Source organism: Saccostrea echinata, unplaced genomic scaffold (genome assembly GCF_033153115.1).
Source record: "Saccostrea echinata isolate AGI-Se365-2 ecotype Australia unplaced genomic scaffold, CSIRO_AGI_Sech_v1 ptg000009l, whole genome shotgun sequence".
Classification (NCBI taxonomy): Eukaryota; Metazoa; Mollusca; class Bivalvia; order Ostreida; family Ostreidae; genus Saccostrea; species Saccostrea echinata.
Window position 1 is genome coordinate 50,626,024 of NW_026889758.1, and position 23,384 is coordinate 50,649,407.

Sequence of the window (23,384 nt, forward strand, 5' to 3'; positions counted from 1 at the left end):
AATCCTATAAAAACCGTCTCATTTTTTTTTATATTCTGAGTGGTTTTTCAGTCTTTAACCGCTGAAAGTCCACAAACATAAATTAATCATTTGTGTGAAATTTGTGCATTGTGTTTTAACTAAGTTTTTTTCAGATATTCAGTTTTCCATTCGATCCTCTCAAGTACATGTCGACCCTCTCTCTCTCTCTCCCCCCCCCCTCTCTTCCTATTCGATTACCCCAATACTTGATAACTGATCATGACGTGTTCCTAATCAGAAAATATGTTCATAATTTTTTAACACTAGGGAGTCTATTTTTTCTTGATTATTGAGGTTCAATTCTTTAAAAAACAAACAAACAAACAAAAACTTCTGGCCAGTAGTTTTCAAGTACAAAGTATCCAGTACGAACTTTATAATAAAGGCCTTCATAAAATGACAGAGACGCGTACACCAGAAAGCAAAGGTAAAGCAAAAAAACAAAAACAAAACAAACGACGACAACAACAAACAAACAAAACAAAAAAGTTTCTTTTTTCGTTTATTTGAAAGTCGGTCATATTTTGATAGGTATAATACAATACTTTGATGATATCTGAATACATGTAAAAATCTTGACAGTGGTGAGAAAATCATGATTCCGTAAAAGAATTTTATTTGAAAAATCCTAGAAATAAATCTGAACAATACTGAGATTTGGGGAAAAAAATGAATGCAAAATATTACAAAAAAGAATTTTCAAAAAATCTATATCAAAGTGTCTTTAATAATTTTTTCTGATCATGAAAGCAAAAACAACTGAAAAGGCCAATAATAATAGGCAGATTGCACTCCTGTCACTTGAATTACATCTACTGGTTTTGCAGTAACAAGTTGTCAATAGGTTCAATTCTTCACACTCGGCAGGAGGTGTCCATGTGTAGTTCTCATTGCTTCGATCTTCCACGCAACTTCTCTTCACGAATGGTGCTGTAAAGTACAAAAAAATGGGAATTTATTCACTAGAGCTATCAAGATCACAGTTATTACTCACCTAAAACTTTTTATTAAAAGTTTGATTTAAACAAAGTCATTATAGTGAAGTTCATGCTCATTTTTTTTTTTACATGTAAAACTTCCACATTTGTTATAAAAAAATCCTTATGAATCAAAACACATATATCGACCAAACATTAAAAAAAACTGGGAAGCTTCTAAAGTAGCAAAGAAAAGTGTGAAGCAATATGTAGAATAGATATCCACTTTTTGCACATTTTAAAAATCATAAAATTCGAACGCGACCTCTACTGAATGCACAGTATTTGCACAAAGCACGATTTGGCAACCTTTCTTCCCTTCTAACCCTGAATAAGACAGGGACCACTGTTCTAAACACACACACACACACACACACACACACACACAAAAACACTCACCAGATCTACTATCCTCCGTGCTAACGATTTTTCCACAGTAAGTTTCTGTTGGTTTACATTTAACGATGTATTTTTCCTGGTCGGCTGTGAAGGGGTCACCACACTGCACATCCTTCAATGAGTCGCAGGTTATACAGTTTATAGCACGGCCTGAAATTCCAAACATATTTAATAATTTTAAAAAATAACCACCAAATCCTTCACGAAGATTGAAAGATTGACAAACGTTGATGTAACATAGAAGAATTCTTTATGATTTATATATAAGGTACTGGCCATCAAATGTATAAAACGGCATAGAAAAGACTTTTATGAAATAATAATAATAATAATAATAATAATAATAATAATAATAATAATAATAAAAAAACGGGTGAAGTAATTTTTTAAAATATTATGAAATATTGTTTTTAAATTTTTTTATAGTTAATACTTTGTTTCAAGTTTTCCACCATTGAAGTAAGATTCTAGCTGACCTAACCAACTTTAAGAATTTAATTAGATTGCGCAAAACACCTCAAAGGTGACTAAGAACACTTTCCTAGCGGGTTGCACGATATTAAAAATTCATATATGAAAGTATAATTGCTTGAAGGCATCACTTGTTATAATAAAAATAGCGCAATTCACGTACATATAAAGAATAAATTATTAAACACAAATTGTCCAAAATTTTTGCCCTTTTCTTCTAAAACTGCAACCCACCGAAGTAGTTTCTGTAGTTTTGTAACCCCCACCCCCACCTCTTACACGTGTATATTAAAAGAAAATTAAATTGGCGATAAATCGACACAATAATGTTAAGCTTGAGATGTCATTATTTGCTGACGACTAAATACATTGACCTTAAATTGTCCGAGATTTCTTTAATGGAGATAGTGTAAAGGTTGAATGTACAGGTTTGAAGGGATCGCATGCCCCCCCCCCCCCCCCCCAATACCAAATATACGACACAATAAAATATTACTAATTTTAGGTCGTGTTTCAGTTTGGTTGTGTCCTTTCTAATTTGAAATTGCCTCCTATGTGCAATTTCAATATATGTTCAGCATAGTTTTTGAAGTTTAAAATTCGATTTGGAAAAAAAAAAATACCACGGCGGGTTTAATTTTAAAACGTTATTTTACAACATTCACATCCATGCTATAACATATACAAAAAATATGATCTTGGTTACCTATATTGGCTACCTCTAGTATTTTTTCACAGATCAAAATTATTAAGTATAGAAGACTTACTCTCAATACACAAAGGCGAAATCTTCATTACAATAAATGATATTTTGATGTAGGATTTAGATCTTACAAACTTGGGAGAACAAAACGGTTTGTCTCAAAAAAAGTACACGAAAAGGTCACATTAAATTGTGTTGATGTTGTTAATTCTTCGGAATGTTCAAAGGAACGGACATTATATAGGAAAGAAAATGAATCCATGTGAACGACTTACCTGAGGCAAAACACAAGACCACGAGGAGGGCAACTGCGAGAAATCTCTCCATCTTTAAGAGAAGATCCACTAGATGCAGAAAATACAATTGAAGGTCGTTTGAAAGTTTTAACCCCCAGGCTACGTATGTTCAAGCCCAGACCGAGGCAGTGACAAAATGACAAGCTGAATTATTGCTATACGACAGGTATACAAACGGCAGGTATGCAAAACAAGGCAAAAGCAGGTCACCTTTTAATTCCTGAATGAATTATTTGCAAGTGTATATGTAAGCAAACTTGCGGTAATTATTACTTAGATTCATGTTTTTTCCCCCGTTACATTCAGAAATCAAATTATACATCAATTTAACCCCCCCCCCCCCGCACATACACACGCTTTTTCTGGACAAACGTAAAGGCAATCAAGCATAACATCAGTCATGAGTCCTGACCCCCTGACCGTTCGAAACGAACTAGGCAGTATTTGGGGCTAACGTACAGTGAATGGATTATGTATCTAATATGGAAGCATCACAGGTACTAACAGAACAGAACAGAACATGCAGAACATTTATTTTCTAATTTAGAGCCCATAACAGACAAGTATGAAATTATTACAATAATAAAGAAAAGATATGCCAATGGATAGTATAACAATTTGTAAATGACAATACTCATTTCAACAATAATATTGTACTATTTCAGTTAAAGGGAATACTATATATAAAAGTGTATGGTACTTGTGGACTGGAACCCCCCCCCCCCCCCCCGGATATTCAACCCCCGGGCTTGTTGGACATTTTTTTCACAAATTATATTTATTACACTGATTCATTATGTGTACCTTAGGAAAAAATCGAGAAAACCCCAAAATAACCGTTCCACACAAAAATACCCTACTATACATTATAAGGGAGAACTTTCTAAGGGAGAAAATCAATTAGGATACGAGTTTTGCAGTGCTTAACAGAACATCTGAAGAAACAACATCAGATTTTAGTAATCTTTGAACACTGTTGAGCTCTGTACTGAATTTAATCCTTTTCCCTCGATTCGTTCATAAACTATATCTCTACTACTTCCGATGCTGTTCAGTTTTGTAATTACAGATGAATATGTACAGGTATTTACCTGTATGAATATCTAAATCTAAACCACAGTAATACCGGTAGTTGTAAACGTAGTAATTTTAAAATTTCTTGACCAATAGTCAATTTCTGACTTTACATTGATTGTTTTAAAAGAATAAAAAAAATCTCCGAAAAGATATTCCATTAAAATGTCCATTGAATTTTTACAGATCACCAATTTTTCTTCGGCTAAAATGTCCACTGAAAATCCTCCTAAAATTATATATCCATTGATTCCATTCACGTCTTTAGAAATTCCACTAAATGTCTATTGCGCGACGGCTTCTTGCGGAGAGAGAGAAAGAGAGAGAGAGAGAATTCAATTGGCCTCAAAAATTCACAATAGACATAAACTTCCATTTTATTATTCAGTCGATTTTGATGCCATTTATTTCTGAAAATAACATTTCTGACTAAGTGTAAGGTAAAGTGTATTATGAAATTTATTTTGTTTACCTTTCCTGGCAATATACTACGTGCATTTGTAAAATCTGAAATGCATTAACACTAAATCTTTGTAACATTTAACGAATTCGAGCTTGTTTTGAAGATCTTAATATCGTGCTTGTTTAGAAGGGCTTACTGTCAGGGAAATTTTGTAGTCTTTGAACAGTACTTTGGGTGTTTTTTCAAGATGAACTCTCGCCATCTCGTCACCGACTCTTTGCATTTACATTAGCTTTATTCCAATGAACGTTGTACTTACGTCGTTCAAAGGGAGATCATTTGAGTACATCCAGAGTTACCTTATGCAAATTTCACAAGATAACTGCTAAGCATTTGAGAGATAAGTATAAATTGGAGATTTCTGGAGGGTGGTGGTGGGCTAATATTTCTGCTTGTTTCAGGCAATAAAGACACGTGAACAAACCTGCTTCATGTATCTGCACATGCATGTACATGCATTGTACTGCATATGCAACCTGTGAACCTTATGCTTGCTCCAATAAATCGCTGGTATTCTAAGGGAAACATATTGATATGGTGTTCTTTTTAAAATAAATTTTTACCTCAGATTTTTGAATCTTAATATATTTTCTGTTCTTGAAACTAATGTATTGTCTGCGTAAATCAGAGTTGTGATCGTGTTAATTTTTTAAGATCAAAATAGTAAGAAAACTTATTCTTTACAATGATTAAGAATGTATTTTTCGTACGAATTAAGATATAGCAATTACAAGGATGTGACTAAAAAAGGCACATGCTCATTGTTGAATTAAAAACGACACAAAACTTTTCTTTCTGTTGTGAAGAATATAATACAAAGTCATTGTTACAGTCTTTGAATAGTAACTGTTTTGTGAGTTAAACTCTAGTCATCACGTGACCAGAAACCGTTCTCGCTGTCAGTCGAAAGCGTGAAAACTCTAGCAGGCTTTGTGAACTTATGTAGATGAATATTTTTCATGAAAACGGTCATAAAATTGCATTTTTACATTCATCTTACATACATTACTTCGCATTGCCGTTACAAAATCAATAAAGAACCCCCGATTACTTTTTTAATAATAAAATTTATGAAATTTATCATTTACGATGTATCAGACTGCGTGAAATTCGTAATCTTGACAAAAAGCTCATGCGTAAATAATTTTGAGGCCTAAATAATTGTGAAATCCACATATTATTTTAACCACATCAGACACAAACCGAAGCCAAATAAAAATCTTCAAATCCCAAGACACCACTGCTGCAAAATACTTGTTCAACATACCAATGAAGATTACTTGATATTTCTTATGTTCATTCAAGGGCAATTGATTTTCAATTGTGTGTATTTATACTTTAAATTCCTTTGGTGCAAAGCAAAATTTCAAGTATGAAATCAGAGAGAGAGAGAGAGAGAGAGAGAGAATTCAATTGGCCTCAAAAATTCACAATAGACATAAACTTCCATTTTATTATTCAGTCGATTTTGATGCCATTTATTTCTGAAAATAACATTTCTGACTAAGTGTAAGGTAAAGTGTATTATGAAATTTATTTTGTTTACCTTTCCTGGCAATATACTACGTGCATTTGTAAAATCTGAAATGCATTAACACTAAATCTTTGTAACATTTAACGAATTCGAGCTTGTTTTGAAGATCTTAATATCGTGCTTGTTTAGAAGGGCTTACTGTCAGGGAAATTTTGTAGTCTTTGAACAGTACTTTGGGTGTTTTTTCAAGATGAACTCTCGCCATCTCGTCACCGACTCTTTGCATTTACATTAGCTTTATTCCAATGAACGTTGTACTTACGTCGTTCAAAGGGAGATCATTTGAGTACATCCAGAGTTACCTTATGCAAATTTCACAAGATAACTGCTAAGCATTTGAGAGATAAGTATAAATTGGAGATTTCTGGAGGGTGGTGGTGGGCTAATATTTCTGCTTGTTTCAGGCAATAAAGACACGTGAACAAACCTGCTTCATGTATCTGCACATGCATGTACATGCATTGTACTGCATATGCAACCTGTGAACCTTATGCTTGCTCCAATAAATCGCTGGTATTCTAAGGGAAACATATTGATATAGTGTTCTTTTTAAAATAAATTTTTACCTCAGATTTTTGAATCTTAATATATTTTCTGTTCTTGAAACTAATGTATTGTCTGCGTAAATCAGAGTTGTGATCGTGTTAATTTTGTAAGATCAAAATAGTAAGAAAACTTATTCTTTACAATGATTAAGAATGTATTTTTCGTACGAATTAAGATATAGCAATTACAAGGATGTGACTAAAAAAGGCACATGCTCATTGTTGAATTAAAAACGACACAAAACTTTTCTTTCTGTTGTGAAGAATATAATACAAAGTCATTGTTACAGTCTTTGAATAGTAACTGTTTTGTGAGTTAAACTCTAGTCATCACGTGACCAGAAACCGTTCTCGCTGTCAGTCGAAAGCGTGAAAACTCTAGCAGGCTTTGTGAACTTATGTAGATGAATATTTTTCATGAAAACGGTCATAAAATTGCATTTTTACATTCATCTTACATACATTACTTCGCATTGCCGTTACAAAATCAATAAAGAACCCCCGATTACTTTTTTAATAATAAAATTTATGAAATTTATTACGATGTATCAGACTGCGTGAAATTCGTAATCTTGACAAAAAGCTCATGCGTAAATAATTTTGAGGCCTAAATAATTGTGAAATCCACATATTATTTTAACCACATCAGACACAAACCAAAGCCAAATAAAAATCTTCAAATCCCAAGACACCACTGCTGCAAAATACTTGTTCAACATACCAATGAAGATTACTTGATATTTCTTATGTTCATTCAAGGGCAATTGATTTTCAATTGTGTGTATTTATACTTTAATTCCTTTGGTGCAAAGCAAAATTTCAAGTATGAAATCAGAGAGAGAGAGAGAGAGAGAGAGAGAGAGAAAGAGAGAGAATTCAATTGGCCTCAAAAATTCACAATAGACATAAACTTCCATTTTATTATTCAGTCGATTTTGATGCCATTTATTTCTGAAAATAACATTTCTGACTAAGTGTAAGGTAAAGTATATTATGAAATTTATTTTGTTTACCTTTCCTGGCAATATACTACGTGCATTTGTAAAATCTGAAATGCATTAACACTAAATCTTTGTAACATTTAACGAATTCGAGCTTGTTTTGAAGATCTTAATATCGTGCTTGTTTAGAAGGGCTTAATGTCAGGGAAATTTTGTAGTCTTTGAACAGTACTTTGGGTGTTTTTTCAAGATGAACTCTCGCCATCTCGTCACCGACTCTTTGCATTTACATTAGCTTTATTCCAATGAACGTTGTACTTACGTCGTTCAAAGGGAGATCATTTGAGTACATCCAGAGTTACCTTATGCAAATTTCACAAGATAACTGCTAAGCATTTGAGAGATAAGTATAAATTGGAGATTTCTGGAGGGTGGTGGTGGGCTAATATTTCTGCTTGTTTCAGGCAATAAAGACACGTGAACAAACCTGCTTCATGTATCTGCACATGCATGTACATGCATTGTACTGCATATGCAACCTGTGAACCTTATGCTTGCTCCAATACATCGCTGTTATTCTAAGGGAAACATATTGATATAGTGTTCTTTTTAAAATAAATTTTTACCTCAGATTTTTGAATCTTAATATATTTTCTGTTCTTGAAACTAATGTATTGTCTGCGTAAATCAGAGTTGTGATCGTGTTAATTTTGTAAGATCAAAATAGTAAGAAAACCTATTCTTTACAATGATTAAGAATGTATTTTTCGTACGAATTAAGATATAGCAATTACAAGGATGTGACTAAAAAGGCACATGCTCATTGTTGAATTAAAAACGACACAAAACTTTTCTTTCTGTTGTGAAGAATATAATACAAAGTCATTGTTACAGTCTTTGAATAGTAACTGTTTTGTGAGTTAAACTCTAGTCATCACGTGACCAGAAACCGTTCTCGCTGTCAGTCGAAAGCGTGAAAACTCTAGCAGGCTTTGTGAACTTATGTAGATGAATATTTTTCATGAAAACGGTCATAAAATTGCATTTTTACATTCATCTTACATACATTACTTCGCATTGCCGTTACAAAATCAATAAAGAACCCCCGATTACTTTTTTAATAATAAAATTTATGAAATTTATCTACGATGTATCAGACTGCGTGAAATTCGTAATCTTGACAAAAAGCTCATGCGTAAATAATTTTGAGGCCTAAATAATTGTGAAATCCACATATTATTTTAACCACATCAGACACAAACCAAAGCCAAATAAAAATCTTCAAATCCCAAGACACCACTGCTGCAAAATACTTGTTCAACATACCAATGAAGATTACTTGATATTTCTTATGTTCATTCAAGGGCAATTGATTTTCAATTGTGTGTATTTATACTTTAATTCCTTTGGTGCAAAGCAAAATTTCAAGTATGAAATCAGAGAGAGAGAGAGAGAGAGAGAGAGAGAGAGAGAGAGAATTCAATTGGCCTCAAAAATTCACAATAGACATAAACTTCCATTTTATTATTCAGTCGATTTTGATGCCATTTATTTCTGAAAATAACATTTCTGACTAAGTGTAAGGTAAAGTGTATTATGAAATTTATTTTGTTTACCTTTCCTGGCAATATACTACGTGCATTTGTAAAATCTGAAATGCATTAACACTAAATCTTTGTAACATTTAACGAATTCGAGCTTGTTTTGAAGATCTTAATATCGTGCTTGTTTAGAAGGGCTTACTGTCAGGGAAATTTTGTAGTCTTTGAACAGTACTTTGGGTGTTTTTTCAAGATGAACTCTCGCCATCTCGTCACCGACTCTTTGCATTTACATTAGCTTTATTCCAATGAACGTTGTACTTACGTCGTTCAAAGGGAGATCATTTGAGTACATCCAGAGTTACCTTATGCAAATTTCACAAGATAACTGCTAAGCATTTGAGAGATAAGTATAAATTGGAGATTTCTGGAGGGTGGTGGTGGGCTAATATTTCTGCTTGTTTCAGGCAATAAAGACACGTGAACAAACCTGCTTCATGTATCTGCACATGCATGTACATGCATTGTACTGCATATGCAACCTGTGAACCTTATGCTTGCTCCAATAAATCGCTGGTATTCTAAGGGAAACATATTGATATGGTGTTCTTTTTAAAATAAATTTTTACCTCAGATTTTTGAATCTTAATATATTTTCTGTTCTTGAAACTAATGTATTGTCTGCGTAAATCAGAGTTGTGATCGTGTTAATTTTGTAAGATCAAAATAGTAAGAAAACTTATTCTTTACAATGATTAAGAATGTATTTTTCGTACGAATTAAGATATAGCAATTACAAGGATGTGACTAAAAAAGGCACATGCTCATTGTTGAATTAAAAACGACACAAAACTTTTCTTTCTGTTGTGAAGAATATAATACAAAGTCATTGTTACAGTCTTTGAATAGTAACTGTTTTGTGAGTTAAACTCTAGTCATCACGTGACCAGAAACCGTTCTCGCTGTCAGTCGAAAGCGTGAAAACTCTAGCAGGCTTTGTGAACTTATGTAGATAAATATTTTTCATGAAAACGGTCATAAAATTGCATGTTTACATTCATCTTACATACATTACTTCGCATTGCCGTTACAAAATCAATAAAGAACCCCCGATTACTTTTTTAATAATAAAATTTATGAAATTTATCATTTACGATGTATCAGACTGCGTGAAATTCGTAATCTTGACAAAAAGCTCATGCGTAAATAATTTTGAGGCCTAAATAATTGTGAAATCCACATATTATTTTAACCACATCAGACACATACCGAAGCCAAATAAAAATCTTCAAATCCCAAGACACCACTGCTGCAAAATACTTGTTCAACATACCAATGAAGATTACTTGATATTTCTTATGTTCATTCAAGGGCAATTGATTTTCAATTGTGTGCATTTATACTTTAATTCCTTTGGTGCAAAGCAAAATTTCAAGTATGAAATCAGAGAGAGAGAGAGAGAGAGAGAGAGAGAGAGAGAGAGAGAGAGAAAGAGAGAGAATTCAATTGGCCTCAAAAATTCACAATAGACATAAACTTCCATTTTATTATTCAGTCGATTTTGATGCCATTTATTTCTGAAAATAACATTTCTGACTAAGTGTAAGGTAAATTATATTATGAAATTTATTTTGTTTACCTTTCCTGGCAATATACTACGTGCATTTGTAAAATCTGAAATGCATTAACACTAAATCTTTGTAACATTTAACGAATTCGAGCTTGTTTTGAAGATCTTAATATCGTGCTTGTTTAGAAGGGCTTAATGTCAGGGAAATTTTGTAGTCTTTGAACAGTACTTTGGGTGTTTTTTCAAGATGAACTCTCGCCATCTCGTCACCGACTCTTTGCATTTACATTAGCTTTATTCCAATGAACGTTGTACTTACGTCGTTCAAAGGGAGATCATTTGAGTACATCCAGAGTTACCTTATGCAAATTTCACAAGATAACTGCTAAGCATTTGAGAGATAAGTATAAATTGGAGATTTCTGGAGGGTGGTGGTGGGCTAATATTTCTGCTTGTTTCAGGCAATAAAGACACGTGAACAAACCTGCTTCATGTATCTGCACATGCATGTACATGCATTGTACTGCATATGCAACCTGTGAACCTTATGCTTGCTCCAATAAATCGCTGGTATTCTAAGGGAAACATATTGATATGGTGTTCTTTTTAAAATAAATTTTTACCTCAGATTTTTGAATCTTAATATATTTTCTGTTCTTGAAACTAATGTATTGTCTGCGTAAATCAGAGTTGTGATCGTGTTAATTTTGTAAGATCAAAATAGTAAGAAAACTTATTCTTTACAATGATTAAGAATGTATTTTTCGTACGAATTAAGATATAGCAATTACAAGGATGTGACTAAAAAAGGCACATGCTCATTGTTGAATTAAAAACGACACAAAACTTTTCTTTCTGTTGTGAAGAATATAATACAAAGTCATTGTTACAGTCTTTGAATAGTAACTGTTTTGTGAGTTAAACTCCAGTCATCACGTGACCAGAAACCGTTTTCGCTGTCAGTCGAAAGCGTGAAAACTCTAGCAGGCTTTGTGAACTTATGTAGATGAATATTTTTCATGAAAACGGTCACAAAATTGCATTTTTACATTCATCTTACATACATTACTTCGCATTGCCGTTACAAAATCAATAAAGAACCCCCGATTACTTTTTTAATAATAAAATTTATGAAATTTATCATCTACGATGTATCAGACTGCGTGAAATTCGTAATCTTGACAAAAAGCTCATGCGTAAATAATTTTGAGGCCTAAATAATTGTGAAATCCACATATTATTTTAACCACATCAGACACAAACCGAAGCCAAATAAAAATCTTCAAATCCCAAGACACCACTGCTGCAAAATACTTGTTCAACATACCAATGAAGATTACTTGATATTTCTTATGTTCATTCAAGGGCAATTGATTTTCAACTGTGTGCATTTATACTTTAATTCCTTTGGTGCAAAGCAAAATTTCAAGTATGAAATCAGAGAGAGAGAGAGAGAGAATTCAATTGGCCTCAAAAATTCACAATAGACATAAACTTCCATTTTATTATTCAGTCGATTTTGATGCCATTTATTTCTGAAAATAACATTTCTGACTCAAGTGTAAGGTAAAGTATATTATGAAATTTATTTTGTTTACCTTTCCTGGCAATATACTACGTGCATTTGTAAAATCTGAAATGCATTAACACTAAATCTTTGTAACATTTAACGAATTCGAGCTTGTTTTGAAGATCTTAATATCGTGCTTGTTTAGAAGGGCTTAATGTCAGGGAAATTTTGTAGTCTTTGAACAGTACTTTGGGTGTTTTTTCAAGATGAACTCTCGCCATCTCGTCACCGACTCTTTGCATTAGCTTTATTCCAATGAACGTTGTACTTACGTCGTTCAAAGGGAGATCATTTGAGTACATCCAGAGTTACCTTATGCAAATTTCACAAGATAACTGCTAAGCATTTGAGAGATAAGTATAAATTGGAGATTTCTGGAGGGTGGTGGTGGGCTAATATTTCTGCTTGTTTCAGGCAATAAAGACACGTGAACAAACCTGCTTCATGTATCTGCACATGCATGTACATGCATTGTACTGCATATGCAACCTGTGAACCTTATGCTTGCTCCAATAAATCGCTGGTATTCTAAGGGAAACATATTGATATAGTGTTCTTTTTAAAATAAATTTTTACCTCAGATTTTTGAATCTTAATATATTTTCTGTTCTTGAAACTAATGTATTGTCTGCGTAAATCAGAGTTGTGATCGTGTTAATTTTGTAAGATCAAAATAGTAAGAAAACTTATTCTTTACAATGATTAAGAATGTATTTTTCGTACGAATTAAGATATAGCAATTACAAGGATGTGACTAAAAAAGGCACATGCTCATTGTTGAATTAAAAACGACACAAAACTTTTCTTTCTGTTGTGAAGAATATAATACAAAGTCATTGTTACAGTCTTTGAATAGTAACTGTTTTGTGAGTTAAACTCTAGTCATCACGTGACCAGAAACCGTTCTCGCTGTCAATCGAAAGCGTGAAAACTCTAGCAGGCTTTGTGAACTAATGTAGATAAATATTTTTCATGAAGGATAATTTTCTCACACTTTAACAAAATTTTTCGATATGAGTGGGTTCTCGCTCTATTTTTTTTCTAACTGTTTTGTGAGTTAAACTCTAGTCATCACGTGACCAGAAACCGTTCTCGCTGTCAATCGAAAGCGTGAAAACTCTAGCAGGCTTTGTGAACTAATGTAGATAAATATTTTTCATGAAGGATAATTTTCTCACACTTTAACAAAATTTTTCGATATGAGTGGGTTCTCGCTCTATTTTTTTGAAAATTAATCCTAAAGGTTTGCGTAAAAATATACATATTTTGGTTTACAAAAACATGGAGTAAAGACCCACTATTCCTTAAAAGTACACTTTTATGACAAAGCATTCGCATTTTTCCGAGAAATACTTGAAAAGTCAAGGGTCATATCACAACATCACAAACATGATTTAAATGCCACCATTCATCAGGAGCTGTATATAATACTCCGGATTTTTTATTGTTAGGGGTTCGAATCCCACAAATACCATTTTATTTTTTTAAGATCTTTTTTTTCTCTCAGAAAAGTTTTGTTGACCATAATGTCATAAATTTCAATAATGAGAACTTTATACTTTAAATGCTTAACTCGCAAATTGAATATGATTTTTTTTTTCAATATCTGAAGCTATAGGCATTCTGCACGCCTTGTTCACCCATCTTCTTTACCAAATTAGAATAATTATATATGAAAAGCATATACACATGAAAACCATGGTAACAAAAGTAGCAATAGGCTCTTTCGGGTGTGGGGGTGGTTCCATTCCTCTAGTATTTTTTTCTAATAAACAATGTAAACATCTTATGAATTCTAAATTAATTAAATTAATGAAATAAGAACTCTAGTCGTTGTTGCAAAACTTCACTGGAAATTTTTCCTCATAATTTAAATGGGAATAAGAAAACGGTCGATTTTTTTAAGCATAGGATTTAATTTAACACCTATGCATAATATATGTTTAGCGGTGACTACATGATGATAGAAAGTTACTCTTTCATTTAACAACTGTCCCATTCATTGTTAGCTGATAGTAATCTCGGTGGAGATTCGGCTGGGCTAGATATTTGGTCTGACGCCCATCGGTGGGCGTCAGACCAAATATCTAGCCCAGCCGAATCTCCACCGAGATTAAGCTGATAGCTGGTTATCTGTTTAAGGACACTAAAGACTTCTATAATATACAATTTGCATGGTGCTGCTTAAAGCCATATATGGCGTATTTTTTATAATTAAGTTCAGACTAACTAAAATTAAAAAGATCTTTCTACATGTATTTGTTTAATATAGGACTTTCCTGTAAATTACGCAATTTAAATCAATCACGTTTCAATCGATATTAGAAATTTAAAACAATAACTGATTATTTACCGACTCCGCATTTAAATAAAAGACACAGTTTGAAGTCTTTACTATGGAAATACGAGGTTATTCAATCTCAAAATCGGTGAAAATTTTAATTTGAACGTAAATAACATATATCGTCTTTATCTACACTCAATCTCGTGTTTTTTATTGTTTAGCTCAGATACGCCATATATGTATTAACATACATATAATCCAGATTGAGACCAACGCTGTATGTGCATACTTCAAAAAGACATGTTGAGTTGTCTAACTTGAGTAAGAAGTGCAAATCCCTTCACTTCCATTTTGTATTGAACTGCAATGTGTTGCAATATTCTTTGATGTAAATTCTCTTCAATTAGCAGAATGGAAATTTCTTGCGATCAGTTATTCACTACACAATGATAAAGTCAACAGAGTATGTTGTCTTGATTTTTCATCAAACGATTCATTCCAACTCTGCAAATGAGTTTTCGACAACGCGACAACTGCAAAGCAGTGCAAAGAAATAATTTAACCTAAAGTTTAATGTTAAATCAGCATTGTTTAACCACTTAATCAAAATTGATTATATTGAATATATGAATAATGCTGGTTGATTCCTGTTTTGCAAATGCCCGAGATGAAGCAAAAATCTTGGGCTGATAATATTTATTTATTTATTCAATTTGACAGCGCCCTTGTTGTTATTCATTTTGCATTGTATTCACTTGAATTACTAGTAATTAAGTGAAATAGTTAGTTTACACAAATGGGTGTGGGTATTTGCAGATCCTAAGTCATTTATGTCAATGATTACCAAAAGTGAATCATCTAACTGTAAACCAATGGTAGGACAAATAATCCATTGTCATAAAATTTTTCAGTAGACATCCTTAAATTATTAATCTCAGAACTTTGTACAGACAATGACAAGTGCTTGGATTTTGACCCAGTCAAATCAATATATTGTATCTTTTTTTAATTAGCATCATTGTATTGTCCAAAAGTGACCAAAAAGTACTTGAAAAATAGCCTTAAAAAGTGCAGGAAAAGTGTTTGAAAAAATAATGATCCTGGGCTGTATGAACCCTGTGATATGCTACCATCAAAGACTGACAGCAGTTAACACTCAGTTGTTTAACTTCGGGTAAGGTTATCTAAAAAATTAATCTTCTCCATTCAAAATTGGGATAGTTAATGGAAAGGTATGTTAAATCTTTACAGATTTAAGAAATGCATATGATTTTTGATTAAGAATTTGTCATCAATGTCATAGATCGCCACAGGTATAAATGGGAAAGGAGATGAGACAATATCTATTTTTTTGTCCAGTCTCCTACTAAAAGTTTTGAAGACAAAGGAAAAAAAATGAGAGCTTTTTAAAAAGTTTAATCATGGCTGTGGTGACAACATATTTTCTTTGCTGCTGGGCCATCCTCTGGAAAATAAAACAAGATCATTAATGATAGTTAAAAACAAGAAACCCTTCATATGGCAGCTCTTGGGGAAAGTTTAAATTTCTCAAACACAAGTCAAAATCCAAGTTCAAAAGATCTAAAATCCTGCAATTGATACTTTATATTTTCATTTTGATTGGTTTGACAAAACCAACTTTTTCACACACACCCTCACACATACACACACAGAGTTTCCTCTGCCATTTTAATTTTTTTAATTCACGCCACTTTATTCTTGAAAGAAAAATGAAACTGAACTCATGTGAAAAAGTTTTGTCATCACTTTTAATACGTCCAAACATTTAACAGGGAAATTCTTTGGTTAGAAAGGGTGAGGGGGTTAAATGCTAAAATATTCCTTATACTATCATCATGTTGGTAGATGAAGACTGCAAAATTCATTCTTTGTTTATGCAAAGGATATTCATACTAAATGAACCTTATAATTTGGTCAAAATTTGCCCCCACTCCCGAAAAAGTCCCCACCTTATACAGAGTTTGTAGAGACCATGACAAGTGCTTGGATTTTGACCCAGTCCTTGAAATCATGAACCTTGTATCGTGGAGGAAGCTTAATGATACAAGCAAAGCAAAGTTTTTCAAAAGTAAGTCAAACTCCAAGGTCAAGTCAAAAAGGTCAAAATTTTCTGTACCTTAAGATTTTGTCACAAGAAAAACAAATGTGAAATGTAAAAGCCCTAGCACCAGCCATTCAAAAGTTATGGCCAAGGCTAAAGTTTTTCAAAAGTAGGTAAATTCTAAGGTCAAAGTCAAAAGGTCAAAATTGTTGGTACCCAAGGGAAGGTCTTATCACAAGGAGTACACTTGCGAAATATGAAAGCTCTAACCATTCAAAACATATGGCCAAGGTTAATGTTTTTTTAAAAGTAGGTCAAACTCCAAGGTAAAGGTCAAAAATATTTGTACCAAATAAAACGTCTTAAGGAATACACAAGAGAAGTATGAAAGCCCTAGCACCAACTGTTCAAAAGTTAAGGCAAAGGTTAAGGTTTGGTAAAATTTTGCAAAAGTGGGTCAAACTCCAAGGTCAAGGTCAAATATGTTGGTACCCAAAGAAATGTTTTATCACAAGAAATACACATGTAAAGTATGAAAGCCCCAGCTCCAACCAATCAAATGTTATGGGCAAGGTTAAAGCTTTTGCAGACAAACAATCAGACAGACAGAGCAAAAACTACATGCCCCAAAATTTTCAACTACTGGGGGATGAAAACATTCAGAAACCTATGTTTTATTCAGAAATTTTAAACACTACTGCTGAACTCTTTGCCAAATTTTACCTTCTGTTGTTAAATTTCCCCTAAACAAGACGGATTCTGGGATTCTGAACTTGATGCACATCATCTCCTTTCCAGGTGCCACATTGCGGACTTGTCTAATCTTAAACTCATCCAAAGTACAACTTAAAACTCTTTCCACAGTCTCTCTAGTATCCTTTTCCAGATCCTCACTTTTGCTGAAATAATAACAGTGAACAAAGGGCAGACAACTGTGATCTTTTGGTTTGGATCTTGAACGAGTACAAAGCCCCACAAAACTGTCCAGGAATTCCACAGCTAGTGCTGGTAAATTCATCAAGACATGAACATTTCCCTCCAGTGACGGATCACTCCACCTCTTTTCCATTTCTTTAAAAAATATCTGCTTTATAAAGTCCCTGCCATCCATGTTGAAACACTGAACATTGTTCTGACAATTAGCTCCATTTTTAGCCACATTCAGTTTTAAACTCTCATATGAATCTGGATTTAGGTCATTTGCAAACACTTTTATTTCCTTCTTCCCACAAGGTACTGCAAAAGGTCCCACCCCAGCAAACACATCAAAAACCAGATCCTCCCCCTGCATCTGAGAAACCACTAGATTATGTTCTGTACCTATGAAAATACAAATTGAAAATACATGTTAAATGGACAGTCTAAATTTACCATTTTCTGTTTATAAATGGAAAACATTAGAAAACTAATAAGTTTGGCAAAAATCCTGGTGAAGACCACTTTCTTGCAAGCCATGGGTTTTTGGTCCACTCTGCTCTCCATTGGCTTATGAAGATGGAAAAACAGTGGAATACCAAACAATGTGCAACAAACTTTCAAATGAAATGCAATAATACAAGAAACAACAATAAATGCACAATATAATAACCTTCACCTTTGTTAATAAGGAGTTTTTATCTTACATATATATAAACCTTTCATATGCACTGATGTAAAAGTCATTTCTTTGTTTACATAAAAAAAATATGTAAATCAAATCTACTTAAAATCAGTTGTTTGCATTAAGCTTCATCCAAAGAATTCAAACTACATACTATCTTACACACATATACATTGAAAAAAAAAACAAAACAAGAGGCCCAGGGGCCACATTGCTCACCTGAGCACTATGGCTAGGAAAAAGCAGAAATCAGTTCAGTCTTGAAAGGTTGAAAAGTTTAAATATAAAAGTGGCTCGGGGGGGGGGGGGGGGGGGGGGGGGGGGGGGGGGGGGGGGCAATGAATTGAACAAATTTGAATCTACATTATCTGAGGATGCTTCCATTTGAATATGACCAGTCATGGCTTTGCTGTTCTTGAGTAGAAGATTTTTAAAGATTTAACCTATGTATTCCTATGTAAAACTTTGATCACCCATTGTGGCCCCACCCGACCCCCAGGGGTCATGTTTGAACAAACTTGAATGTAGACTATCTAGGAATGCTTCCATATAAATATGACCAATCATGGCTTTGCTGTTCTTAAGAAATAGTTTTTTTTAAACATTTTTACTATGTGTTCCTATGATAAACTTTGATTGCCCATTGTGGCCCCACCCTATCCCCGGGGGTCATGAGTTGAACAAATTTGAATGTACACTATCTGAGGATGCTTCCATGTAAATATGACCAATAATGGCTTTGCTGTTCTTGAGAAGAAGATTTTTAAAGATTTTTCCTATACATTCCTATGTAAAACTTTGATCGCCCATTGTGGCCCCACCCCACCCCCGGGGGTCATGAGTTGAACAAATTTGAATGTACACTATCTGAGGACGCTTCCATGTAAATATGACCAATCATGGCTTTGCCGTTCTTGAGAAGAAGATTTTAAAAGATTTTTCCTATATATTCCTATGTAAAACTTTGATCGCCCATTGTGGCCCCAACCGACCCCCAGGGGTCATGAGTTGAACAAATTTGAATGTACACTATCTGAGGATGCTTCCTTGTAAATATGACCAATCATGGCTTTGCTGTTCTTGAGAAGAAGATTTTTAAAGATTTTTCCTATATATTCCTATGTAAAACTTTGATCACCCATTGTGGCCCCAACCGACCCCCAGGGGTCATGATTTGAACAAACTTGAATCTACACTACCTGAAGATGCTTCCACATAAGTTTCATATTTTCAAGCACAGTGGTTCTTGAGAAGAAGATTTTTTAATGATGCCATTAATTTTTCACGAATTCTTAATTATCTCCCCTTGGAAGAAGGCGTGGCCCTTCATTTGAACAAACTTGAATCCCCTTTACCCAAGGATACTTTGTGGCAAGTTTGGTTGAAATTGGCCCAGTGGTTCTTGAGAAGAAGTCGAAAATGTGAAAAGTTTACAGACGGACAGACAGACGGACAGACAGACTACAAACAAAATGTGATCAGAAAAGCTCAATTGAGCCTTTGGCTCAGGTGAGCTAAAAACTGGAAAAGCTTGTAGAACATCTTGATATGCCGTAACAAGGATAAAGGATTTATAACCCATTAAAAAATACTGTTTTACTGGATGAAGCATAAGACAATAATTTGATAACAGCATCTTTCAAATTACCTAATTTGGTATTCCAGTAGACCTTTGAAAAATCAAATGTAAATGTACATCCATGTTCTTTCACAGTAGCAATATAATCCTCCTCTCCAGCCAGAAGCTCCATCTGAAAGTTCCTGAATTCTGAGTCAATGGTCTTCAATTTGTTGACAACAGTCTTGATAATTCTGTGTTTGTCTAAAATCACTTGACCTAAATGAAATGGTAAATACTTTTTTTTTAAAGTTTTTCTTATAAAGGTTTTGACAAATCAATTGCATTAAGGTTGGTATAATCACAAATCTTCTCCCTCAATTAAAGTGACAAAGTGGAGCTGATACAGCAAGAGAAACAATGCAAGTAAGTGAAAAAGTGAAGGAAAAAAAAGAAGGAATTAATGTAGGGCTGAAATGATTCACCGAAATATCAATATTGTTCAATATATTTTCTTGATTCAAGGTTCGCTTCACTATCTCGATTTTTGGTTTGATATGTTTTTTTAATAATCGGGTTCAGTAACTCCTTGAAATAGATTGGGTTCGACCTCATTTTAATAGTTTGACACTCACAAGGGAGAAAATGGCGATGGAGAAAGTTTCAAAGCAAGCTGTAACTGCTAGTATTGACACGAACAAAGTCCTCTTTTAATCTACAGAAGCACAAGTAGTGCTCTTTATTGTATCACCACCTTTTACTTGCCTTTTGAAATCTGAATACATGTTTTCTTTAACCTTATGATTTGTTTCTTTTTTAAAATGTATCGTATCGAAAAAAAAAAATTGAATTGTGACACAGGTATCGTGATACATATCGTATCATGGAGGGGGCTTATCGTTTCAGCCCTAATTTACTGCAATAAAGCAAGATCACAACAGAAAAGTTGCAAGGGCAAAAAAGCAGGACTTGAATTGTTCTTATTTAATCAGTTCCTTGCCCTAATGCTACTGTTCCCTTGCTTTGTCGCTTTTACATTTTCACTTAGACACTGTGGCCCTTGCATCCTCATCTTGCATCTTGATTACTTGCTCTTATGTCAAACTAGCAATTGGACTAAACAGTTTGCTATACATTATAAATTAAACTTGCCTATTAGATGTTTGTAATCATCTGTCCCCTCCCTGAGGTTTAAGTGAGCAATATGACCAACTATTGCAAACCCTGCCACTGTGTCCAATTCCTTCGGCAACACAGCTTTAACAACCTCTGCTTGGCCCCAGTTTTCATACTTCATATCAAAGTTGTAAAAGCAAAAACTTCCAACATCAACATCAAACTTTTCAAGTATATTCCTCTGTTTCTCATTAAAGTCATCCACTGACTTTAGTTTGCGTGGATCAAACAGTATTAATTTGTGAGTTTTTGCAAGTGCATCTTTTGTATTTAGATCAACAACAGGTTGAATAGATCTGAAGCGCAGGATTTCATTTTTCAATGCCTTTGTAAGTCGCCCAATATTCTTCTGAGGAACTGCAAGTCCTGGAATAGATACAGTTTTCCTAAATAAACTTCTATCTAAAACTTGCATTCCACGAACCGTTTCTGGAGGATCAAAAATTGAGTCACTGTCTGACATATTTATGGTTTCCTTCCAGTTGTCAAACTCGAAATAATGAACAAATTTACAAGCTAATTTCTGGATCAAAGATGGATTGCATATGTACAAATAGCATATGTTATCCCCTTTATACTGTCTTGTAAGTGTTCTTTGTTCTGTCACTCTCAGATTTGTGAGAAACCTCCTCCAAAAGTTAACTAGCTCTGTTGTCATTTCACGTGGGTTGCACCATTTCAAAGAGGTATAATATGTATGTTGTTTTGGATCTCGTAACCAGCCTCTATAACCAGGCAGAGCGCATGCGTGAAATAATTTTCCATCGAGATCGGAAAACAGCAGAGAGGAAATTCGGAATAAATAATGGAAACTAGTAATGCGGAATGATACTATAGTCAGATGCAGAAATTTTTGCATAATTCGATCAACTTTTATTTAAAAAAGCAGAAGAATAAATGAATCAACTTTACAGTTAGTTTTTATTTATTTATTTATTTAATTATTAATTAATTAATTTATTTATTTAATTCATTTATTTATCATTCTTATAATTAATTAACTAAGTAACTGATTAATTTATTAAAAAATATATATTTGTATTTTTTTTTAATTCATTTATAACATTCTTTCCTTCATTTATTAATTATTCCATCCATTAATTAATTATCTATTAATTAATTCATTGATTTATTAATTTGTATGCATGTTTGTTTGTTTATTTATTTATTTATTATTCTAATAATTAAGTAATTGATTAATTCATGAAGAAGTTCATTTATTTGTTTATTTATTTATTATATTCATTCCTTCATTTATTTCGTATTCTATTAATTAATTTATTTATTTATTTATTTATTTATTTATTTATTTATTTATTTATTTATTTATTTATTCATTATTTATCTATTTATTTATGCGTTCATTTATTCGTATTTTTATTAATTTCTTTATTGATTGATTGATTTATTTTTGCATTTATTTATTGATTTATTTATGCATTTATCATATATTTCTTTTATAAATTAATTATTTTTACAGGGTTTGTATACTGATTACCAGGGTCTGTTTATGTATTGCCATAGTTTATATACCATCACCAGGGTCTATATACCTATCACCAGGGTCTGTATACCTATCACCAGGGTCTGTATACCTATCACCAGGGTCTATGTACCTATCACCAGGGTCTATATACCCATCACCAGGGTCTGTATACCCATCACCAGGGTCCGTTTTATCTATCACCAGGGTCTATATACCTATCACCAGGGTCTGTATACCCATCACCAGGGTCTGTATACCCATCACCAGGGTCTGTATACTTATCACCAGGGTCTATGTGCCTATCACCAGGGTCTATATACCTATCACCAGGGTCTGTATACCCATCACCAGGGTCTGTATACTTATCACCAGGGTCTATGTACCTATCACCAGAGTCTGTATACCCATCACCAGTGTCTGTATTATCTATCACCAGGGTCTTTATACCCATCACCAGGGTCTGTATACCCATCACCAGGGTCTGTATCCCCATCACCAGGGTCTGTATACCCATCACCAGGGTCTGTATAACTATCACCAGTGTCTGTATTATCTATCACCAGGGTCTTTATACCCATCACCAGGGTCTGTATACCCATCACCAGGGTCTGTATACCTATCACCAGAGTCTATATACCCATCACCAGGGTCTGTATTATCTATCACCAGGGTCTATGTACCTATCACCAGGGTCTATATACCCATCACCATGGTCTGTATACCCATCACCAGGGTCTGTATACGTATCACCAGGGTCTATGTACCTATCACCAGGGTCTGTATACCCATCACCAGTGTCTGTATTATCTATCACCAGGGTTTTTATACCCATCACCATGGTCTGTATACCCATCACCAGGGTCTGTATACCTATCACCAGAGTCTATATACCCATCACCAGGGTCTGTATTATCTATCACCAAGGTCTGTATACCCATCACCAGGGTCTGTATACCTAGCACCAGGGTCTGTATACCCATCACCAGGTCCTGTATACCAATCACCAGGGTCTGTATTCCCATCACCAGGGTCTGTATACCTATCACCAGGGTCTGTTTTATCTATCACCAGGGTCTGTATACCCATCACCAGAGTCTGTATACCCATCACCAG

The 23,384-nt window shown here is 33.7% G+C and overlaps 2 protein-coding genes and 1 long non-coding RNA gene across 3 annotated transcripts in view; all 3 read right to left on the reverse strand.

The window, feature by feature from the left end:
• Window positions 1-23,384, reverse strand: part of LOC133183057 (uncharacterized) — a 275,276-nt gene that overhangs the window by 73,353 nt on the left and 178,539 nt on the right. The gene's annotated exons all lie outside the window — the stretch shown is intronic.
• On the reverse strand, window positions 511-2,980 carry LOC133183033 (uncharacterized). The gene is made up of 3 exons (XM_061317953.1): window positions 2,847-2,980; window positions 1,398-1,547; window positions 511-951 (listed from the first exon to the last, which is right to left on the reverse strand). The coding sequence occupies exons 1-3, from the start codon at window positions 2,896-2,898 to the stop codon at window positions 746-748; spliced, it is 408 nt and encodes a 135-aa protein (XP_061173937.1). The 5' UTR covers window positions 2,899-2,980; the 3' UTR covers window positions 511-745.
• On the reverse strand, window positions 15,786-21,462 carry LOC133183031 (tRNA (guanine(37)-N1)-methyltransferase-like). Its single transcript, XM_061317951.1, has 4 exons — window positions 20,762-21,462; window positions 19,700-19,888; window positions 17,175-17,771; window positions 15,786-15,854 (listed from the first exon to the last, which is right to left on the reverse strand). The coding sequence occupies exons 1-4, from the start codon at window positions 21,441-21,443 to the stop codon at window positions 15,805-15,807; spliced, it is 1,518 nt and encodes a 505-aa protein (XP_061173935.1). The 5' UTR covers window positions 21,444-21,462; the 3' UTR covers window positions 15,786-15,804.